This window comes from Mercenaria mercenaria, chromosome 13 (assembly GCF_021730395.1).
Source record: "Mercenaria mercenaria strain notata chromosome 13, MADL_Memer_1, whole genome shotgun sequence".
NCBI classification, from domain to species: Eukaryota; Metazoa; Mollusca; class Bivalvia; order Venerida; family Veneridae; genus Mercenaria; species Mercenaria mercenaria.
In genome coordinates this window covers 49,801,738-49,826,048 of record NC_069373.1, presented here as the reverse complement: position 1 = coordinate 49,826,048, position 24,311 = coordinate 49,801,738, and the positions used below count along the sequence as shown (strand labels likewise).

General features: G+C 34.5%; 1 protein-coding gene across 1 annotated transcript in view; it reads left to right on the top strand.

Annotated features, from left to right (window-relative positions):
- The window catches only part of LOC123530068 (myotubularin-related protein 14-like), a 29,846-nt gene extending 6,685 nt beyond the window's left edge, over positions 1–23,161 (top strand). Inside the window, exons 7-19 of the mRNA XM_045310759.2 lie at positions 412–528; positions 997–1,070; positions 1,861–1,931; positions 2,557–2,634; positions 3,364–3,427; positions 4,282–4,444; positions 5,149–5,185; positions 6,375–6,442; positions 7,683–7,738; positions 10,587–10,782; positions 11,348–11,488; positions 12,209–12,292; positions 13,128–23,161. Of these exons, the coding sequence (XP_045166694.2) occupies positions 412–528; positions 997–1,070; positions 1,861–1,931; positions 2,557–2,634; positions 3,364–3,427; positions 4,282–4,444; positions 5,149–5,185; positions 6,375–6,442; positions 7,683–7,738; positions 10,587–10,782; positions 11,348–11,488; positions 12,209–12,292; positions 13,128–13,305 (1,327 nt within the window). The 3' untranslated portion in view covers positions 13,306–23,161. The remainder of the gene's footprint in view (positions 1–411; positions 529–996; positions 1,071–1,860; positions 1,932–2,556; positions 2,635–3,363; positions 3,428–4,281; positions 4,445–5,148; positions 5,186–6,374; positions 6,443–7,682; positions 7,739–10,586; positions 10,783–11,347; positions 11,489–12,208; positions 12,293–13,127) is intronic.
- Positions 23,162–24,311: the final 1,150 nt, after the last annotated feature.

Genomic DNA, 24,311 nt, shown 5'->3' with positions numbered 1-24,311 from the left:
CTCTATCAAGCATTTTGACTGAATTATGACCCCTTTTCGACTTAGAATATGCTTATTGTAATGTTAAAGTTTTACTCATTGCTTATGTTATACTATCAAGCACTGAGAATAGTCGAGCGCGCTGTTCACTGACAGCTCTTGTTTAATCATATTTTATTGCTTATTACTATTTACATTTATAATAAATATCAAACAATGTACATGTATAGCCAAGAAAATAAGTAAAATGGGTCGGGCCACAAGTTCTTACAACATCAGTAAACGGCCCATCTTTGACAAGATGGATCAGAGATATTAATTTAACCACCTAATTTGTCTATCATTTTAATTTTTACAAGACAGGTAGAAATTTTGAGAGCAAGAAAGAACTATAGAGATCTTAAGTTAATCTTTCCTAATATTTTATTTCAGCGATATGCAAATGTTTGATAGAGTCCGAGGACAGGATATCAATGTATTGAAAACATTTTCTGTCAAATATATTGTGGATCTAATGGTAGAGAAAAAGAAAGTTAAGTTTGGAATGAAGTAAGTTCTTACGGTATTATGTTCATGGACATATTTGCCTTGTAATAGTCTTAGCTTTCAACAAACAGCGCTTCAGAAAGATAAATGATGCACATTGATATGATTATCAGTGGAACACCGTTCGTTTGAGCATCAGTTGCTCCAGCTCCTGGGTTCACTCATGCAATTCATTTGGTTCCCACCCGTTTTCCTTATATTTTCTATGTTTGGGTTGCTTTCTAAGCCCGGATTACTTGAGCATTTTGCTCATACCCTTGTGACCTGAAGCGATCATTGTTTTAATGTATATTGTACTCCTTTAATTGAGTTTGTAGGAAGAATTAGCATTTACCTTATTAACTATTATATAATTAAACTTAAGACTTGGGAATATATATACAATGTATATGGAACCTGCTAGATCTACAATTTTTAGAACTTTTAAATTAAATCGTTATATCATTAAAACAATGAATTTGTTATTTTCAGTGTAACATCTTCAGAAAAGGTTGATAAAGAAAACAGATATGGCGAATTTTGTATAGTATCTGTGCCTTATCCAGGTATGTTTGTTAAACAGTTTGTAGCGGGAACATGAACAGTTAGTCTGTGATACACCAACATTATCAGCATACCAAGAAGTGTGAACCATTTTATTTGACTTCAGATATTAACTTTGTATGTTTATATTGTTGGGGGGTTTTTAGTTGTCAAATTTCAAGTTGTAACAGTGGAGGTGTCCCTCTGGGTGTTATTTTAGGCATCAGAATAAAACCACTAAATTACCACAAACAAGCTTAATACCTTTCTCGCATGAATGAAGTCTGAAAAGCAAAATTTAAACCAACCCTAGCGAGGGGTAAATTATTCAGTCAGTGGCTTTAACCACTATGCTAGTGTGCCCCAGAAGTTTTAAATAGAATGGAAGCAAATATTTTGAATTTTAATGAAATATTGAAATATGAGCCGCGCCATGGGAAAACCAACATAGTGGGTGTGCGACCAGCATGGATCCAAACCAGCCTGCGCAGTCTGGTCAGGATCCATGCTGTTCGCTAACAGTTTCTCCAATTCCAATAGGCTTTAAAAGTGAACAGCATGGAGCCTGACCAGACTGCGTGGATGCCCAGGCTGGTCTGGATCCATGCTGGTCGCACACCCACTATGTTGGTTTTCCCATGGCACGGCTCATATGTTTTCTATGTTTGTTAAGGCTTAAGGTGAATGATACCAGTTAATATTTGACTTTTCCATAACAGTTTCCATATTTTCCAGCTGTTACTAAAAAAAATTGAAATTTATATGAAATAGAAAGTTTTTGTTTCCTGATAACCAAAACTGATTACTTTGCAGGTTGTGAGTTTTTCAAAGAATGGAAAGATAACTCTTACCTAGGGGAAGTAATGCAGTTTGACTGGACACAGGTATGTCTACCAGAATTAGAATTTCATCTAGGCTCTTATACTTTAACCTTTTTTTACCAAAGTTGTTAAATTGCCCTTGGATTGCATAATTATCTAATTCTGTGTTTTAATGATATGTAATACAAATTTAATACAAACTTCAAGTTTTTTGTTACAAAGATTTCATTTTGTGTTAAGAATCTTTTATTACCATTTTCTATGATCTTTGTAATATAGACTGCTTTTCTGCTAAAGTTTTATATACAGGGAATTCATTAATATTCATGGAGGAGTAAATTTCTATGGATTTCATGTTTAAGTAAAATTGCAAAATTAAATCTCAAGAAACAGTTAATTTTATATTCAAAATTTGAAACCCACAAATTCATATCCCCTGGAAATAGGTGCCTAAAGCATAAACTTTCGTGGACACAAAATTATATGATTTTACTGTAAATTCTACACACGTTTTGATTGCTGAAACTTCTTTTTTTTCACGTACCTTACCAAATGTTCATACATTTACCTCATTAAGTGTGTAAAAATTTGTCTAATTATTTAACAGGAAGATACCAGTCAGCAAAGAATGAGTCGTGTTAACTATAAACATTTTTATGGTTTTAATAAACATTAATTTATTTTACAGGGCTATGTAGATGCTTGTCTAGACATTCCCCCAACAGAAGTGTTACGCCAGTTGTCGATAGACTGGTCTCAGTATAAGGTAGATATTTCCTGTTTTCTCAGAAATTAAGGAAAAATATTTGGTGACTCCCTCAGTTCACAAACCTTTCGTTTGCACCACTAATCAGAGATACTGAAGTAGATCTTTGTATGAGTCAATGTAAACGAGTTTCTTCATTAAACTTATAAGCACAACATGCTCGAGCATTGTTGACTGAAACAACTAGTCATACTCGAGGAGTTTATGTGTTCCGCGGCCATTTTTTTCTTATATTTTCTATGATGGGATCACTCAGAACGCTAGATAACTTTATCATTTTACTCATCCGCTTGCAGTCTGGCGTGATCACTATTTTACTATAGTTTTATACGGATTTGCAGTATATATACAGTTGATGAAACTCGATATCTCAAACTCACTTTATCTAAAAAAAAAAGTCAAAATTCCAACTATCTCGAAGACATTTTCAAGTCCCATCCCGAAAACACATGCACAAATGTCATTTTAAGTCAAATTTCGGTAGTAATATATATTGATAGTTTAAATGGGGATACCGTTAAGAATTTTAATATTAAAGACCTAGAATGACCCACTACCGGCATGTACTATTTATGAATTTGCAAAAATTCTTTTAACAAGTACACCAAGTATTGTTTATGTCCTAGTTATAATAGCTCCAAATACATGATGTATCTATATTCCATAAGGCTACACAGAAGTTCTTGCTCTGCTTGAAATACAAAGGTATCATTTAAATTCTCTTTGCAGAGCTGGAATCTTATTCAACTTACACAAAACTACCTCAAAATGATGCTACATGTGCTATCTGAAGGTTAGTTCTTTCATTTATTGGACTCTCTAACAATCAGTATACTCTTAAATAATGGGTATTTGTAGGGGATTGATTTTTCTAGGATTTTATGGTTGTGGTAATGCACAACTAATAAATAAACTAATAATGATTACTAAAGAATAAATAAATTTCTCATTTGTATCTCATCTTGAACATTTGAAATTCATCCATTAATGTGGACATAAAATAATCTTTTTTTGTTGAAATCATTTATATACCTACATGTATCTAATTAAAAGTATATTACTGTATGTATCCATTTAAACTGAACTTCGGATCAGTTGTGTTTGTTTCGTAAAGACTTCAGGTAATATAAGCATAATTATAGTGTGTTGCATATCTAGTTGGAACCGGACACCAGTGCTATCCTATGCATTACACTGTTTCCCTGTTTCAGGTGATAAAGGTATATTAATTCATTGTATAGCTTGTTGGGACCGGACACCAGTGCAGCTGTATGCATTCTACTTTTTTCCTGTTTCAGATGAAAAAGGCGTTCTTTAGTTCATTGTACATATGGTTTGGGCCGGACAACAGCACTTTTCTATGCATTACACTGTTTCCATGTTTCAGTTGATAAAGGTGTATTAAATCATTGTATATTTGGATGGGACCAGACACCAGTGCTATTCTATTTATTTAACTGTTTTCCTGTTTCAAGTGAGAAAGGTGTTTTAGTTCATTGTATATTTGGTTGGGACCGAACACCAGTGCTATTCAATTTTTTAACTGTTTCCCTGTTTCAGGTGATAAAGGTATATTAATTCAATGTATATTTGGTTGGGACCAGACACCAGCGCTGTTCTATTTATTTAACTGTTTCCCTGTTTCAGGTGATAAAGGTGTTTTAGTTCATTGTATCTCTGGTTGGGACCGGACACCGATGTTCGTTTCATTATTAAGACTGTCACTTTGGGCAGATGGTGCAATTCATAAATCTCTCACAGCTGCAGAAATCCTTTATCTAACACTAGCATATGACTGGTATTTATTTGGGTAAGTGACTTGTTTATTGAAGGGAAATTAACTGTACAGTTGAATCTGCCTAAGTGGGCACCTGTATTAAGCGTCACCTTGTTTTAACCTTTACCCTGCTGTATTTCTAAAATAGACTTGTCCGTCATTCAGTTTGGACGGTACCAGTTATTATTTTCGAAGGGGTGTTCACTGAAAATTTACTGACTGAATAGCGAACAGTGCAGACCATGATCAGCCTGCAAAATTACTTGCCCCCAGCAGGCTAAAGGTTAAGCAGCTAGTTGTTGATTTTGTTCTAATTTCAATTTGTCTTAAACAGTCACATTATGTCGCTCCCTAGGCTGACCACCTGATACAGGTTTGACTGTAATGCTGTATCAGAATTCCGGTCCCTTCAGAATATAACATATTTAAGTTCTGTTTCTGTGACTTAAGTTTCTTCAATTCTGGTGATTGGATTTCATCGAATTTCAGCTATTTTTGGTTAAATTCCATGACCAAAGTAACAAGGATCTTGACATCATATCATATGATGAAATTCTCCAGCTGCTTTAAGAAAAATTTAAGATTCTACCTTGCCAAGGGTTTGTCCATGTTGGATACGTTTCATGGGGTACTTTGAATTTCTCGATCAATGTAAAGTTTTAGATTATTTAAACATTTTACACATATATATGTACATGTACAAAATTATTACACTTATTTCGGTTGTTTTCTTCCAGGCACAATCTATCAGACAGATTAAATAAAGGTGAAGAGGTCAGTATATATATAATTTACATACCTAGTTCAAACAAATGAAGTTAATTATGTTTGCAGACTGTTTCTTAGACCGTCACTCTGTTAAATAGCAGGGACTGCAACCAGATTACTGACGGAATTCCAGCCTGTATCTTCATACATAGCAGTCTTTCACTTTACCTCGACTCCACTTTATCACTACATCACTTATCATTACACCACAGTACCACAAACCACTGTACCACTATACTGCTACACTACTGCACCGCTACATCACTGTACCCATACACCACAGTACCACAGGTCACAGTACCAGTTTACTGCTACACTACTGCACCGCTACATCACTGTACCCATACACCACTGTAATGGTATCACTACACCATCATACGTCACATTATTATTTTTAGCCCACCTGTTTAGCTTAACAATTATGTAGAACAAAAGCCTTCAAGGCCTATTTTCATAAGTGTTTAAAGTCTGAAACTAACTTTACCCTGCTAAATTTCAAAAATGGGCTGGTCCATCCTTCAATTTGGGCAGTATCATTTATTATTTTAAGGGGCGTTCACTAAAAGTTAACTGCCTGAATAGTGAACAGTGCAGACCAAGATGAGCCCATCAAATGCTTTGTATTCTTTTTACTCTGTCATTCTTAAATTAATACAGGGTGTGATGAATCTGTGCATGAAACTACACTCTGCCTTTGCGACCAGTTCAGACCAGGATCAGCCTGCATACCCGTGCAGGCTGATCATGGTTGCACTGTTCGCTATTCAGTCAGTAAATTTTCAGTGAACACCCCTTCAAATAATAAGTGGTACTGCCCAAATTGAATGATGGACCAGTCCATTTTAGAAATTTAGTAGGGTAAGTTTTTTTTATTCAAATCTTACATTGTCATATTTTCGCCATGGTGATTGACTGAAAACAATTTGAGTAAGATTACTTGTCCGCCATCAGTAATAAAGGCAGTGAAGTTGTCATTTGTTTGTTGAAATAGCCCAAGGTTATTGCTGGTAAAGAATCCAGCTTAGTTTAACAGATGACCTTATGTAAACAAAATACAGTTGAAAACTGCATTGAATGAAGTAAAACAAATATTTAGGCATGTTTTAAGTATATATATTTTATACATTTAAGATAACATAGTCCCAAACACACATTAGTTCTTTGATCATGTTTCTGTATATATTTATATTTTCAGATTTTATTGTTTTGTTTCTATTTCCTGTCAAATATAACATCAGAAGAGTATTCCATACACTCTAAAAAGTAAGTGCAATTTTATTTTTGTTATGACTACAGGCATATGTCTGGTCTTATAATAAATAGAACTTTAGATCATAGATAGGACCAGTGCTGAAAACTTGGATTCATTTTACTTATTTCAGACAAGAGCTGAAAAGTACCATATTTACTCGCCTATAAAATGAGCTTTTTCTGCATAAAAATCAAACCTCATGTGTTGCCTTGTCTAAAACGTGTGTCAGTTACAAGTAAAAGAATTTTAGATCTCAGATAGGACCAAAGCTGAAAACTTGGATTAATTCAACTTCAGCAGTCAAGTACCATATTTACTTGCCTATAAGACAAGGGTTTTCTTATTATATCTATTTGTAAAAGAGTGCAAAATACTGCCATTTTGAAGTAATTAAAGCAACCTGTCATAGGTGGAGCATCTTGTAGAAGGGTAAATATAGTACTTTTTAGGAATGTAGTAGAATGGTGTGGATTACAAATTAAATCAAAAGTGAATTGAAAACCACCTAGGTGCAGACAGATATTTAGTGCCAAGATTATATTTGATGATGATTTATGGAGTAATTACAGAACTCTTCTGTAAAGTACAAAATAATCGAAATAAAATCGATAAATATTAAATTAATAGGTTTTACTTGCAAAGTTTATTTAGTGCCTTTGGTTGCATTTTAGATTAAAATTTCATATCAATAAGTATCAGTTGTAAATATGCATAAAAAGAATATTTTATTCTGTATCTTTCGAAGTATGATAAGAAACAACGCCTTTATATAAGTTTTGGCATGACAGTTGGAGTATGTGAAGATTCTTAAAGGGGCATGCATTCATGTGAACATAAAGAAATTAAAAAAACACTGATAGCAGCATATATAAATAAGTCGATAATTTATGTGTGTTACATAAAATGTCTGTGAAATTCCTTCAATTTTTCATCAGATTTTTGTTGCATAAAAGTAAATGTAACAATAATTGATTTTCATTAAAGCAATAATTTTGTTTTTAATTGTTGATTTAATTCTAATTTTAAACTACACAGAACTGACTTAATCATGTTTCTTTTACCTCTTTTTTCGTTATTTCAAGTACACGAAAGCAATTTCTACCATTCAAAATTTTTTATGTTTATCTTGAGTGGTGCCCCTTTAAAAAATGTGAAATCAGTAAAAATCAAATTAATATCTCTTGAAATTATCATGTATGTTAATGCAGCAGATTTTACATAATCTGAGTTGTTGATCTTTTACTGTTTCAGGTCTTCCAAATTACATAGCAGTTTATCGGACACAAATGGAGTAATTAAAGCACCAGGTGGGTGTCATAATTTCACTTCAATATTCTTTATCAGATTTATCACGATGAAAGGATGTTATGTTATTAACCGAAATTTATGGAATTTTAGTTTTAGCTCGAACACAAACTGCTAATGGTGACTTTTAAAGATCATTGAATATTCGCCATTTTTTCGTTGTCCATCATCAGCAATTTCTTCAATGAAAATCTCCTAAATCAGAAAGCCAGTTTCGATGAAACTTCACAGGATTGTTTCTTGGTTGGTCCATTTTCAAATTCCTTAAAATGTAAGTTATCCATGCGAAATTCTTGTTGCCATGGCAACAAAAGGAAAAATTTAAAAAATCTTTCTTAGAAACTCCTTGCCCAATTCTAGATATATTTCATAGCAGTATGCTTTGGGTGACCACCTACCAATCCCATCAAACTTTGTGGATTTAACATAGCTGGCAGGGGCTGGGGCTAATTTCCTCTGTATCTGGGTGGCCAACTCATTATATGAACTATTGTCAAATATCTTCATCCACATTGAAGTTTATTTGTAAACAGTCCAGCTCCGGCTTCCTCAGATGTGCCTAGTTTAAAAATCCGGCATCGAAATAGTGTGCTGTCTCTTGTGACAGCTCTTCAAGCCTTTGTTTATGTGTCTCTGATGTATAATTTAAATTGTTGTTGGTAGAAGTGTTTTATCATGTAAACCATTTTTAGCTTGACTATACGAAGTATATGGAGAGCTTTCCTACTCACCCCGGCATTGGCGTCTTTTCGCGTCCCCACCTTGATTAAAGTTTTTTTACACTTTCCCTTTCTTCTTATCTCTGTAAATACTTGATGGATTTGCTTTAAACTTAAAATATTATTCCTCATCACCTCCCACATCATATGGCACAAGGGCCCTAACTATCTCACCAATATTTCATGAATTATTCCCCGTTTTTACTTAGAATTTCAGGTTAAAGTTTTGATACACTTTCACTCTATCTCAGTTATTTCTGAATGGAATTTTGATTCAAACTGAAAGTAGTTGTTCCACATCATTTCCCACATCATATGACACAAGGCTTATAACTCTGGTATCAATATTTAATGAATTATCCCCCCTTTAACTTAGAATTTCAGTATAAAGTTTTGATGCACTTTCACTATATCTCAGTTATTACTTGATGGATTTGATTCAGACTTAAAAAAGTTTTTCAACATCATCACTCACATCATATGACACAAGGACCATAACTCTTACACAAATATTTCATGAATTATCCCCCTTTTTACTTAGAATTTCAGTTTAAAGTTTTGATATACTTTCACCACTCTATCTCAGTTATTACTAAATGGTTTGGATTCAAACTTTAAATAGTTGTTCCACCTTATCACCCACATCATATGACACAAGGTGTATAACTCTGGCACCAATGTTTCATGAATTATGCCCCCTTTTACCTAGAATTTAAGGTTAATTTTGATGCATTTTCACTATATCTCAGTTATTACGAAATGCATTTAATTCAGACTTGAAGTAGTTGTTTCACATCATCACCAACATCATAGGACACAAGGTGCATAACTCTTACACCAATATTTTATGAATTATACCCCCTTTTTGCTTAGAAGTATACTTATGTTTTGATACACTTTATCTTTACCTCTCTTATTACTTAATATTTTTGACACAGACTCAAGCTATTGTGCAATATCTTCATCCAACATTGGAGTCATCAAACACTCCAGTGACAGCTTCAGTTTCCTCAGATGTGACCAGTTTCACTATCCAGCATCGAAATAGTCGAGCACGCTGTCTCTTGTGACAGTTCTTGTTTACCTTTAAAACTAGCCTACCTGGAGTTTCAGGATTGCTCATCTATGATAATTTTGATGTAGATGCTTTAAAGGCCCATATTGCTTTTATGTCTCAGATAGAAAATGCTTTATATGAATGGAGGATAATCATAATTATCACAAACAAACAAAATTCTGACAAAGTATGATAATGATTAAAAAAAAAAAAAGACATAGAGACAAGGGGTGAGGAGGGAGTGGGGGAGGTGTGTGGGCAGGATAACAGTAAAAATTCATCAAAATCAAATTAATTTGATGGTCAGATATATAATTTATACAATACATAAATAGTACAGTTAATATTAAATAATTATGTGTATTACTATTAGCAAAAGCCAATTTGAATATCTCATTGGTGCAGCACAATTCACACAAAAAATGCTTTTAGGAGAAAATGATAGTAAGTAAGTCTGAAGGTTTTGTGTTTGAACTCTAGCTTTGTCAGTAGAGACCAGTGCCAAAACTCAAGTATCTGACTGTTTGATTCTGAATAGAATTTTGAAATTGACCAATGGCAGGGTTGTATTTTGAGACTAGTCACTCAAACTGAGTTATGTAACCATGGACCCAGGAAACTGGCTTGGAATGAGTCATAGAAACTAAAAAAACTTAGTATGAACAGAAAACATTTTTGACCATTAATACACAGTAAAGTCATTCATGAATTTTGTGGTTGAGCCAGTCCACAAAATTTAAGCCCAATGAACAAATGAAATTCTGATTTATTCTGTGTTCAAAGGTTGAAATCCATGAATTTGTATCCCCACAAAATAGCCAGTTTGACCAAAACCACGAAATTTCATGCCCACGAAATTAAATGATTTCTCATCAAATATTTTCAAATTTTTAAAATTGACTGGTCCATCATTCAGTTTGGGCAGTACCATTTATTATTCAAAGGGGTGTTCACTGCAAATTTACTAACTGAATAGCAAACAGTGTAGACCATGATCAGCCTGCACGCAAATGCAGAATCACTTACCGCTAGCAGGCTAAAGGTTCAGTATGTGTTTTATTTTACTAATTTCAGAAACATATTCAAGTGGCCTTAGAAGACATCTGAACAACAGTTCTAGTAGTTTAGCAAGTGTAGGAGGATGCCAAAGGAAGTTGAGCTCAGGGAGTGCGGGCAGCAATAGTGGCCCGATAGACTCTAATAACCCGCTCTTCTACATCAGTGGTGAGGATGAAGTTGTCATAAACGGGAGTCCTGCTTCTGGTTTTAGGTACTGCACTTATGTAACTATTTGTTGGTTTAAATGGCTAGATTTACAGTTAGAAAGACTCGGGTTTGAACACAGGGCAATATGTCTGAGATATTTGAGCCATGCCATGAGAAAACCAACATAGTGGGTATGCGACCAGCAAGGATCTAGACCAGCCTGCGCATCCGCGCAGTCTGGTCAGGATCCATGCTGTTCGCTTTCAAAGCCTATTACAATTAGAGAAACCGTTAGCGAACAGCATGGATCCTGACCAGACTGCGCGGATGTGCAGGCTTGTCTGGATCCTTGCTGGTCGCATACCCACTATGTTGGTTTTCTCATGGCGCGGCTCATTTTATTCCATCTCAGATTCTTGTGAAGAAGTTGTCTGTTATTTGCAAAGAATGAGTTTGTACTAATTAGTAATCCAGGAACACTAAGTATAAGTGACTTTCTTGGTATAAAGTTTTTTTATAAAATCTTTCATGTCTTGCTCACAATGTTTATTCTTTTACCTTGAATGAAATAAAAACAACATAAGACTTTGTTTATTTCTCATTTTCTGATTTTTCTGGTTTCCTTGCAGTCAGTCAGACAGTTTCCATCCAACTCCTAATGGTTCCCGGCTTCAGGCGGGTTTGTCTTGTAAAAGGTCATCTAGTCCAATCTTGATGCAGTCAAACAGGGGCAGACAATCTAGTATCTCAGAATCACCAACTTGTGGGAGGTAAAATTAACTAATTTATTTGATAAGTATAAAATCATTATTGTTGGGAGACTAATTTTTGTGTGTTTTGAGGGTTGACCAGTCTAGGTAATCAGCTTCTAGCAAGCAAATAAATTTCACATTTTTCTTATCTTTATATAGACTTAGCTTCTTATAGGTTGTTAAAGTTTGGAGTTGATGCATCTGGTTAAAATTCACCAGTGTTTTAAATTTGAGAGTTACAGTTTTTGTGAGCCTGCCCGCCTATATAAATACTTTGACCCTCATATGACCTTCGCCTTCAAACTTAAAACCTTAAACATTTTTGGTCATAATGATCATAACTGTCTACTAGCCCGGCCACTTAGGTCAATAAGGAGAGCACAGATCTAAGGATCACAGGATCACGAGTTCGAGCCCCGGGTGAGACATAATTTTATTATGTTCTTTATGATAATATGATAATTGATAAAAGACATTGTGTCTGAAATTATTAGTGCTCCACCTCTGATTCATTTGGGGAAGTTGACAGTTACTTGTCGAGAACAGATTTGTACAGGTACTGAACCCAGGAACACTGGTTAGGTTAACTTACAGGCTTTACATAACTGAATAACTTGAAAAACGGCATTAAGCCGAAAAGAAACAAACAAACAAAAACAACACTTTTTGCAAAATATTTATTTAAATCAAACCATAACAAATATTTTCAAGTCCATGTTATTTTGGTGTGTTTTTCAGTTGGCAGGTGATATCGGGAACTGGTAGTCTTATATCGACAGAATGTCATTCTACATCGTCACAGAGTTTCAGCAAAATTGGATCGTAAGTTTTTCACACTGCTTTAACAAATTTTAGTTGGCAATTTATGTCTAAATGGTTGGAAACTTTAGTCAGTACTTGTTGAAATGCAACAATTATGAGCAGTCAAGAGCCTTAATTTATACAAAATTTGACCATACAGATTGGGGAAGAGGGAGGGGGCGCAATTTGGCTGTGCAAAGAGTCAAAACTAACCAGTTTCTATTCAGATATTTAAAGTCTTCTTAATTTGTTTTCTAATAATGCATGGAGGGGCACCTGGGGTCTTCCCCCACCATTAAAGCTGGAAAGTCGCCATATGACCTATCATGTGTCGGTGCGACGTTAAATCCAACAAAAAAAAAAAAAAAAAAAAAAATTTGTTTTCTTAAAAAATTTGAGGTTCTACAGGAATTTCAGGGTTTTGGTAAAACAGCTATTTTGGGGTGGATATGAATTTGTGGATTTCAAAAATTATGAAGGTAAATGAAAGCAAAATTTTGCTTGTTTGTTGGTATTTATTTCTATGGATTGACTCAACCTTGAAATCCGCAAAAATTTGTCCCCCATGAAAATTAATGGTTTTACAGTATCTCTTAATTTTTTTGAATGAGTTTCATTAACCTTTATTCTGCTGGCGGCAAATGATTTTGCATTTGTGACTAGTGCAGACCAAGATCAGCTTTGTTATTCGTGCAGGCTGATCATGGTCTGCACTGTTCACTACTTTGTCAGAAAATTTTCACTGAACACTCCTTTGATTAATAAGTGGTACTGCCTAAACTGAATGATTGACCAGTCCATTTTAGAAATTCAGCGGGGTAAAGGTTAAAGGCATTTCCTATATTTACATTTTCAGCTGTGAGGAAGCACTAGAAGCACCAGCCTCGGAGAGGTGGGAAAAACTGGACGCTGTTAGACGAATATTTAACAACGCATACCACAATAAAATAACTACAAAATTCAAACCAGATACTGGAATTATGAACCAGTTATCAGAAAGACTTGGATTTAAACAGTCAAAGGGATTCTTTTGAGTTGTTAAATCATTTGTGATCAATGTCATAAAACAGTGATTTTGACCAAAGAATATACAGAAGTGTGAAATAGGACATACTCTTTAACCTGAATCCAGTGATAGAACATAATTATACATTGTAGGCAAAGAGCAGTTTCAGTAGTTTTAAAGGGGCATGCTTCTAGGTTGAAAGCGATCTTGAAACACTGCCGCCTTAATAACACTGTAGAAATGAGAAATATAGCAAAACTTTATATGATACCTCAGACTTCAGGAAAGTTGGAAAAATGGCCGGACATTCAGTCCAGCAAAGCCTAAAAATCTGCCGAACCGAAAAACAATATGCCGGACCGAAAAAAATGTCAGTGCACTGCGTATGTTTCCTTTATCAAATACAAGCCAGGTGCGATTTTTAGTCCATTTCTCGTTAAATGTTCCGTCAACCCTCTTATTTTCGTACATTTTTTCTTTCACTACGATTGTCAAGCGTTAATTTACGTTTCTTCCCCGGTTCTGCCCTGGCATAATATGTTAGTGACACCATTTTGATGTGTTGTCCGAGATGTTGCGGTTCTCGGGGTACAATAAATGCCAGTCAGTCGGACCGCATCCGGATTAAGAAACAGGGGACCGCGTCAAAATTTTCCGGTCATGTCCGTCAGATCGACGACTTTCAGGAAGTCTGATACCTATAAAATTTAAATTTTAACAATATTTATATGAATATTATATGATTTTCAATGTTTTATAGACATAGCCATCTGTTTTAAAAAAATTGATATTTGTGAAGTTCTTGTGAAGTCTCGCCCCTTTAAAATTTATTGCATTTAAGTTGAGTCTCTATATACATTTTATGCCAAATATAATTGATATCTCTACTCTTAGTGTCAGTAATTAACTAGTCATTGTTTAGATGGAATAAAAGCAAAATTTTCTAATAAGACATTGAAAGCAATTTTATTCATGGCTGTAGAAAGTATAAACTTCTGTAAATGGTTTGTAAATAAGATAGTATTTGTCTTTAGATAGTTAATTTAACCTTTAGCCTGCTGCCGGCAAGTGATTCTGCCTTTGAGACCCGTGCAGCCTGATCATGGTCTGCACTGTTCGCTATTCAGTCAGTAAATTTTTAGTAAACACTGCTTCAAACAGTAAATGGTACTGCCCAAATTTAATGAAGGACCAGTCCATTTTAGAAGGATTAAGGTTAAAAAGGTAAAAAAAAGTCAGAATCTTCAGGCTGTAACTTATGAATTGTTATCTTTGTAAAAGAAAGGCTGTGATAAAACCAGAATTTGAGAGTTAATTGTTAAACTGTTGTATAGTCTTCTATATATTAACTAGTACATTTTGCAGTTCTTGCATAATTTACATTTACATTATATTTAGATTTATACATAGGTATGTGACTGGTTGTTATTCGTCCATTACCAGTTAACAATGGAGGGTAGGGGTTGGGTAGGGTAGGGGGGAACTATATGTTGGCACTCAATTTATCAAGCAGAATCTGTGCCCTTCGATAACTTGGAAAGGATGTAAGATATTTATATGAAACTTGGTAAGTAATGAGAGACCATAAGGAAATTATGAACTGACTTTTTTTATTTTATTTTGTTGCTACTTCAAACAGTTTTGCTTTGTTAACAGTTAGAAAAAATAAAACAAAATAGATCTGCAAAAATCAGGATCCTGTGATAACTTGAAAAGTATGTAAGGCATTTTAATGAAACTTAGCATGGTATTAATGAACCATAAAGAGATTATGCTAATTTCTTCTGTTTCTGTTGCTATATTAATTATTGCGGATGCTATAGCAACAGATAGCTGTAGAATATGACAAAAAACAGATTGTACCTTATTTCATTTATTCCATTCATCTGTACATTTGGCCTTAAGTTACAAAAGGTTGATCCCACTATAAATTTTATAAGTAATGAAATCTGATTTTTTGATGCAATTCATTTTTAGCTCAGCTGAGCCAAAGGCTTAGATTGAGCTATTATGATCGCTCACCGTCTGGACGTCCGTCCGGCATCCATCCGTCCGCACTTCCCTTTAAACAACATCTCCTGCTAAACCATCAGGCCAATTTTGATGAAACTTTGATGAAAATTGAATTCCATATAGAACTCTGGTTGCCATGGCAACTAAAAGAAAAAACTTTAAAAATCTTCTTGTCCAAAACCACAGGTCATAGGGCTTTTATATTTGGAATGTAGCATCATCTAGTGGTCCTCTACCAAGGGTGTTCAAATTATTCCCCAAGGGTCAAATATGGCCCCGCCCCGGGGGTCACATGGTTTACATAGACTTATATAGGGAAAACTTTGAAAATCTTCTTGTCCAAAACCACAAGGCATAGAACCTCAATATTTGGCTTGTGACATCATCTAATGGTCCTCTATAAAGATTGTTCAAGTTATCCCCCTAGGGTCAAATATGGCCCCACCCTGGGGGTCAGATGGTTTATATAGACTTATATAGGGAAAACTTTGAAAATCTTTTTGTACAAAACCACAGTGCCTAGGGCTTTGATATTTAATATGTAGCATTCTATAGTAGTCCTTTACCAAGATTGTTCAAATTGTCTCCCTGTGGTCAAATTTGGCCCTGTCCTGGTTGTCACATTGTTTATATAGACTTCTATAGGGGAAACTTTGAAAATCTTCATGCACAAAACCACATAGCCTAGGGCTTTAATATTTGGTATGTTGCGTCGTATAGTAGTCCTTTACCAAGACTGTTCAAATTATTCTCCTGGGGTCAAAAGGCCAGGGGGTGGGGGGGGGGGGGTGCACATGGTTTAAATAGACTTGTACAGGGAAAACCTTTTAAAAAATTCTTGTCTTAAACCATAAGGTCCAGAGCTTAGATATTTAATATGTGGCATGCTGTAGTGGTTCTCTAACAAGATTTTCAAATCATGACCCTGGGGTCAAAATAGGCCACACCGGGGTGGTCCCTTGTTTAACATTGACTTATTTGTTGTTTTGAAGCAGTGGCAAAGAAATTTGCACCACAAGTATAATGTTTGAATATTCATCTTGAATTGTCTTAATTTTGACCTACTGACCTACTTTCTTGTTTTTGAAGTTACAGCAAAGTAATTTGGACCACATGTATAATTTTTGATACAAATTTCAATACTCATCTTGAAAAGTCTTAATTGTGACCTACTGACCTACTTTCTTGTTTTTGAAGTTACAGGATAAAAATTTGGACTACATGTATAATTTTTGATACAGATTTCAATACTCATCTTTAATATTCTTATTCCTGACCTACTGACCTACTTTCTTGTTTTTTAATCTACAGCAAAGAGATTTGGACCACCTGTATAATTTTTCATACAGATTTCAGTAGTTATCTTTAATTATCTTGACTGTGACCTACTTGCCTACCTTTTTGTTTTTGAAGCTTTAGCAAAGAAATTTGTTCAAGCAAGCAACTAAACTCAGGTGAGCGATATAGGGCCATCATGGCCCTCTTGTATTTGGTTGCATTGATTAAAAAAGGGCAATATTGAATATGCAAACCATTTTAATCTTTCTGCTGCATTTAAAATTGTTGGTGCTATAGCAACAATGACTTATCACTGTAGGGGACTTTTTGAAATGTATGATTGTATTGGCCTTTGCTTATTTAAGAAAAAAAACATGTTATACAATATATCTTGCCAAACATTCTTTCCTGGACACATACAGCTTACCATCAAGGCGAAGATTATCGAGAAGGGTCGTTGGTGTAGTCGTACCTGCCTCGTCTATAGCTCGGCAACATTTTTTAGTACCTATATCTGTATCGATAACGTTATGAGAATGTTTCCTCGGGTTTTCATAATCGAGATTCTGATAGGGATTGTCACAAAGACGAATTACTGGCTTCACCTAGACTGCTGTTTTTTCCTAAACAATAGTTTTAGAGCACAAGTTTTGTGGTTCAGATCATTTTTAGTCAAATTCTATCACCAGTTTCAAAATTCTTCTGCCTCTTCAAAAATTTCAAAAACTGGTCAAAGCTGGCAGAGGTTTCAACAAGATATTAGAGAAGTAGCAATGGTTACACATTTGTGTAAGATTTCCTCCATTATTTTAATAAGCCTCGAATGTGTCAAAATTCAGAACAAGCCATTTACCAAAAATATAGCAGTGCAATGTTGAACTGTGCCAGTCAAAGCAAACTTACATTTTTTAAACTTGTAGATTTCCGTGCAGCAAGCGATTTAATTAAACCAGTCTGAGCAAAGGGGTCCGGCACATGAGTGGATTAAGTTTAATGACTTATTTTAGTGTCCTAGAGTCTAGGGAGTAGTCATTTTAGTATGGGTTTTTGATAATTATGGCTCTAGGACACTAAAATAAGTCATTAAACTCAATCCACTCATGTGCCAGACTCCTTTGAGTCTGACAGTTGTTGCAGACGTTTATTGAAATGTACATGGATTTACTACATGACTGTGTTCTTATATGTACAGATATGAAATCTCTAGCTCTATTGTCCCCAATACAAAGAAAATTTATTCATAGCTTAGCGGTTATTGCAAGTGATAACTGAAATCTAATGTTCAAGACTTGGACTAATAAATCATTGATTTTAAATAATATGACCCGAGTTTATTTTCCTGTTAAGGTAGTTCTGCACGTTTGGATCGAAATTTTTTCTACAATGTAGAATTTGATTAAACTTTGATTTCTAAACTTCAGAATATACCTAGAAAATTCAACAAATAAAAAGGATAGGGTCGTGTGCTTGATTCTTTGCTAGACTGATTTGAAAGATTTGGACCTCACGCAATTTTTCATAATGGGAGTCTATGGGAAAATAGCAAGTTTCATAACATTTTCGCGAATAGAAAATTTTCTGCAATGTAGATTTTAATGAAAGTTCTCACAGTCGTAAATAAATATATGGCCTATAATACAGTGAAATAAAATGTATAGATCCATGTGCTTATTTCTGAGATATTTGGCCATGGTTAAAGTGAACCGCCTATTTGAAGCTAATTTAAAGACATTATTTTGAATTATTTAATGTGTCAGATGTTTTAATATAATATTTTAACTTTAGAAAGATAGAGACTGTTACAATTTAATAAATTTATTCACAGGTTGCCTTTGATTCATAAACTGATTTTCATTTCCGTACGCCGAATCCAGGCTTTATTCTACGCTTTCCGGACAAATGACGTTACGCCATCACTTCCGGTATATCAAACGTGCAGAACTACCTTAAATAAAGAAGACTGAAACTATGTGTGATTACGCAACAAAATCACTTTTAGTACGTCACAACTATTACATCACAGTATCAGATGCCATAGCGGCGTGCTGGAAAAGAATACCAAGCAAAACTGGAAAACATTTGGTGGATGTTGTCAAGGATTTAGATGATAATCCTTGATATTGCGTTAGAATCGAAATATTATCTCAAGCTGAGTGATTTTCTCTTGAATAAAATCATTGTCTGTTCGTTTGCATATTTCTGTATCACTCAGGTGCAGAGAACATCATCTCAAAATGGCATTGTCATTATAAACATGGCACTTAGTTATTATCTATGATAATCTTGTATTATCTTGCCGTACTTTTTACAGAATATGTCTGTAAATCTTCCGAAGGGAAGTATAGTACAAATCTGTGTTGAAATTTTACTCTTTATTTCGAATTTTCGGACACTTGTCCTTTTTCAAGAATATGGAAATATTTTTCTGACTAAGTAATATCCATGTAACATTTATATCACAGGAAATGAATAATGTTGACGTCCTGTCACTAAGACAACGTCACGTCATATCCTGTGTAAGACGTGACGTCGTTTCCCGCAAAAAGGGCAAGGTGCCAACATCATACATAACCAGAGAGCAAAACACAATACTAAGTGCAGCAAGATATACAAAATGATAATAATAATAAATAAATAAATAATAATAATAATAAAAATATATATATATATATATAATAAATAAAAACAGCAAGATAACTGTCCAATTCATTTTAAACCCCTAAAAGTTAAAATATACAGGATGTCTATACGCAGTCAGTTTGAAAACACTAGAAATGCATGCATTGTCATTTAAGTGAAAGGACCCTCCATAGTTTTTAGAATTACACAAGTTAAGTTAAAGAATCCAAGGGTCACTACTGATGACTATTAACGACTTTACTGAATGCATTTTAAATATTAAGTTTTACGTTACATCCCTGGGGTGTCTTCGTGCCTAGCCTCTTTATCCATTCCTCTTCTACCATCTGTCTGTAAATGCGTCCTTCGTTAAACACCTTTTGAAGTACTGCAACCTTTACATCTTCTGCTGTATGACCCTCGAAATGCCTCATAATTGGTTTATCTGCTTGTTGACGGACATCTCTAAGATGTTCTTCTGTGCGTTCTTTCAGGGATCTTTCTGTCTCTCCTACATAAACTGTCATGTCACACCGTGAGCAGACCAGAGCATATATTAAGTTTCTGTCAGTACATTTTGGAACTGAGGCTGTATTGTAGCTGCTGTTTTTGTCAGTGGACCAGACTTCTCCCATGTGGAGAGACAAACATATTCTACATTTACATAGGTTAACTGACTGCTTTAAAGCCTTGTTTGTTTTCCCGTGCACTAGGATGTCACATATATTTTTGTCTCTTCTGTAGGCAATAATGGGTGGAGATTGGAACACTTCCATCATCTTCTCAGATCTATATAAAATGTTCATATGTTTCCTAACAATTGAGTGGATATTAGGGAGCTGCTTGGTATATGTTAATACTAGTGGTACACGTTTGTCTTTTCCTTTTTTAGTCTGCTTTTGTAATAGGTCTTCTCTGTCTAAAGTATCTACTTTTGTCAGTTGCCGTTCTACTTCTTTTCCACTATATCCTCTTCTGCGAAGTTGTTGTTTAAGTTCAGTTCTGTGTTTCTGGTAATCTTGCTCTTTTTCACAGATTCTCTTAAGCCTAAGACCTAAGCCATACGCCAACCCTGATTTAGCAGATAAACCAATTATGAGGCATTTCGAGGGTCATACAGCAGAAGATGTAAAGGTTGCAGTACTTCAAAAGGTGTTTAACGAAGGACGCATTTACAGACAGATGGTAGAAGAGGAATGGATAAAGAGGCTAGGCACGAAGACACCCCAGGGATGTAACGTAAAACTTAATATTTAAAATGCATTCAGTAAAGTCGTTAATAGTCATCAGTAGTGACCCTTGGATTCTTTAACTTAACTTGTGTAATTCTAAAAACTATGGAGGGTCCTTTCACTTAAATGACAATGCATGCATTTCTAGTGTTTTCAAACTGACTGCGTATAGACATCCTGTATATTTTAACTTTTAGGGGTTTAAAATGAATTGGACAGTTATCTTGCTGTTTTTATTTATTATATATATATATATATTTTTATTATTATTATTATTTATTTATTTATTATTATTATTATTTTGTATATCTTGCTGCACTTAGTATTGTGTTTTGCTCTCTGGTTATGTATGATGTTGGCACCTTGCCCTTTTTGCGGGAAACGACGTCACGTCTTACACAGGATATGACGTGACGTTGTCTTAGTGACAGGACGTCAACATTATTCATTTCCTGTGATATAAATGTTACATGGATATTACTTAGTCAGAAAAATATTTCCATATTCTTGAAAAAGGACAAGTGTCCGAAAATTCGAAATAAAGAGTAAAATTTCAACACAGATTTTTACAGAATATATTACATAGAATTATTACATAGTTTTATAAAATTATTTTTGTTGTTCAAAGGATAACAGTTGTTTAATTTTGATGTAATATATACAGTGCCTGAACAAAATTACCAGTTGCATTCAAGTTGTATACCTTTTTCTGCATTAACCTTGATTTTAGACTTTTGTGACATCATATAACATGGACATGCTAAAAGCATTGGGAGGTTGTTACGTTATAATTGTTCTTTCATTGTGCTGTGCTGTGTAAAATAGTACGTCCTTAGAGGATGGGTTTTTATGTGTACATCTCCGTTTTGAGCTAAAATTTGTGATTTATTAGGCTAGTCCACAAACTTTTTGAACACCCTTTGAAAAAGAACCAGACAGTGAGAATGCAAAAAAACATCACATTAACTGGGATGAAATGTTAATTTCTTTTTATTTAGAAGTTTTAGTTTTCAGCATGTTTAGGCATATTAAAACATGCATACATTGTTTGATATTGTTACGACTGCGTATGTTCTTAGATGTAATAAAATTGTGTCTGCATCCAACATTATGTAAGTTTTCCTCTGCTATATTGATTCATTTAGAAACACTGTTTGTATAATGATGTAATTTTAAGTAACTTTTTCTGTTAGCATAATACTCAGTTCCATAATGTTAGATGCAACTGAAGAGTATTTGTCAGGGGACAGAACTCATTAAAACAATTTTTTAAGAATGAAACTATTTAAACTTCATTTTCATAGCAGTTTGATAGACAACTGCCATATTTGTGCTGAACTGTCAGAATTGGCACTTTGCTGCTGGTTATACCTAGCAGATAATTCTGCATTATATTCAGGACTTTTTTACTTTTATGGGAAATTCTGCTCATGAATATTAGCAAACATTGCACTATATTTACATTCTCACTGTTTGTTCCATTGAAAATTATGACATTCAATTGGTACGAGCTGCAAAAGGGAAGTACCCAAAGATACGATAATGCCACATTGATAGAGCATGCCACTTCTTGACAATACTCACGTTTAGTCAGTGAAAATGTTTCTTAGATGCTATTGCAGTTATTAAGTCTGGTGAACTGAATGATTGCGAAACTGATTCTAATGTTAAATAAAACAAAGTGTTTGCAATTTATCAAAATAGTTTAACAAGTGGGAAGGAAATGTAATACAGATATAAGAAATTGATTTTTTTTTTCAGGCAAAATAAAGGACGTAATATGATCAGCAAATAGTCTATGAACTGCTAGCACAATTCCTGGATTTGCCTATCATATTCTGTCATTCATTTTGCATGAACTCGAGAAAAATTTTTTTATTTCTTAATATGTTGTACTGTGTTTGCCAAAACTGTTACTGTGAGATTTTATGATTGGAGAAAACTTTATGGTATTTCTTGGTCATGTTAATTTTTCATAATATAAACTGTGATATCACTAGTTAGGAATGTGCAATTTATGCTGTCTAGAAAAATAATTTGGTTCTTGAAATTTTTGCCAATAAATTTTGACAGGAATAGCAAGGCGGGTATGAAGCATCTCCCACTTATTCTATCTTCAGTGTTAGAAACTGCAAATGTTCAGTGTTAAAAACTGAAAATGTAAAGACTTCCACATGTTTTAAATAGTATTTTATTAATAGACAACTTATGTAGATAACACTTTGTCTATTTCTTGACATTCACAAAATCTACATTTCTGCCAGTGTCCTTTAAAAGACTATATTTGAGCTATCATTTGATAGAATACAGATTTTACAAAAATTAGAAATCTTGACATGTTGAATGTTTTACCCATCTATGATCTATTTGGGCAAGGCAAAAGTTCTTTTGAACCATATTTTTGACAGACAAATTATTTTTCTTTTTTTTATACATAAAACTGACACCTTTTTCACAAGGGATATGTATCTATATAAAAACAAGGTATGTGTAAAACCTCTTTAGATGTCACAACAGAAAATGTTGCCTGTGGATGTTAGACACAAATCATTCTCATTTGTGTTAAATGTCCCGTATCAAGATATTTTGGTGTTTCACCTATTTCTTATTTAAGTGTGTATATAAATTTTATTCATCTAGAATAAAATTTTAGTTGAAGAAAATGAAATTTGCTTGTACAGATTCTTGATTTTTATGTATCAGATTTGTTCAGACTTTATAAATATATATTTATGACCTTTAGAGCTTTTGTTTCATATAACTTTATGTAGCGATTTGGTCTGCATGACCAATCATCCTATGAAGTCTCAACATTCTGGGTCAATTGGTTCTCAGTAACTGACCAGGAACAGTTTCCCATGTTCAGACCCCTGTGACCTTGACCTTCAATAAAGTGACCCCAAAATCAATAGGGGACATCTACTTTGCATGACCAATCATCCTAGGAAGTTTCAACATTCTGGGTCAATTGGTTCTCAAGTAACTGACCAGGAACAGTTTCCCATGTTCAGAGCCCTGTGACCTTGACCTTTAATAAAGTGACCCCAAAATCAATAGGGGACATCTACTTTGCATGACCAATCATCCTAGGAAGTTTCAACATTCTGGGTCAAGTGGTTCTCAAGTTATTGATCGGAAATAGTCTTCAATGTTCAGGCCCCTGTGACCTTGACCTTTAACAGAGTGACCCCAAAATCAATAGGGGTCATCTACTCTGCATGACCAAACATCCTATGAAGTTTCAACACTGGGTCAAGTGGTTCTCAATATTGATCAGAAATGGTTTTCAACGTTCAGGCCCCTGTGACCTTGACCTTTGATGGAGTGACCCCAAAAACAATAGGGGTCGTCTACTCCAGCGGCCCTACGATCCTATGAAGTTTGAAGGTTCTAGGTCAAATGGTTCTCCAGTTATTGATCAGAAATGAAGTGTGGCGTACGGACGGACAGGGCAAAAGCAATATGTCTCCCCAAATGGGGTGGGAAATATAAGACTATATACAAGTTCAAGGTGAGTTATCAGTAATGCCAGAATGAAGATTACATGAAGTTAATATTTTTTCCTGGAACTTTTGTGTGAATGGTGGCTGTATTAAGATGCCAACAATTTTATTGTTGAGACAAGCTGGATTCAGAAAAATCTTTTAGCCCAATGTTATGTACCTGTTAACAAAACAAGTTGCAAGGGGAACTCTCCTGCTGAGCTCAGTAGGGAGAACACAGATCTACAGATTGCGGGGTTGTGAGTTCGATCCATGAGTGGAATCCCTCTGATTCATGTGGGGAAGTTGGCAGTTACTTGCAGAGAACAGGTTTGTACTGGTACAGAAACCAGGAACACCGGTTAGGTTATTAACTGCCCTCCATTATATAACTGAAATACTGTTGAAAA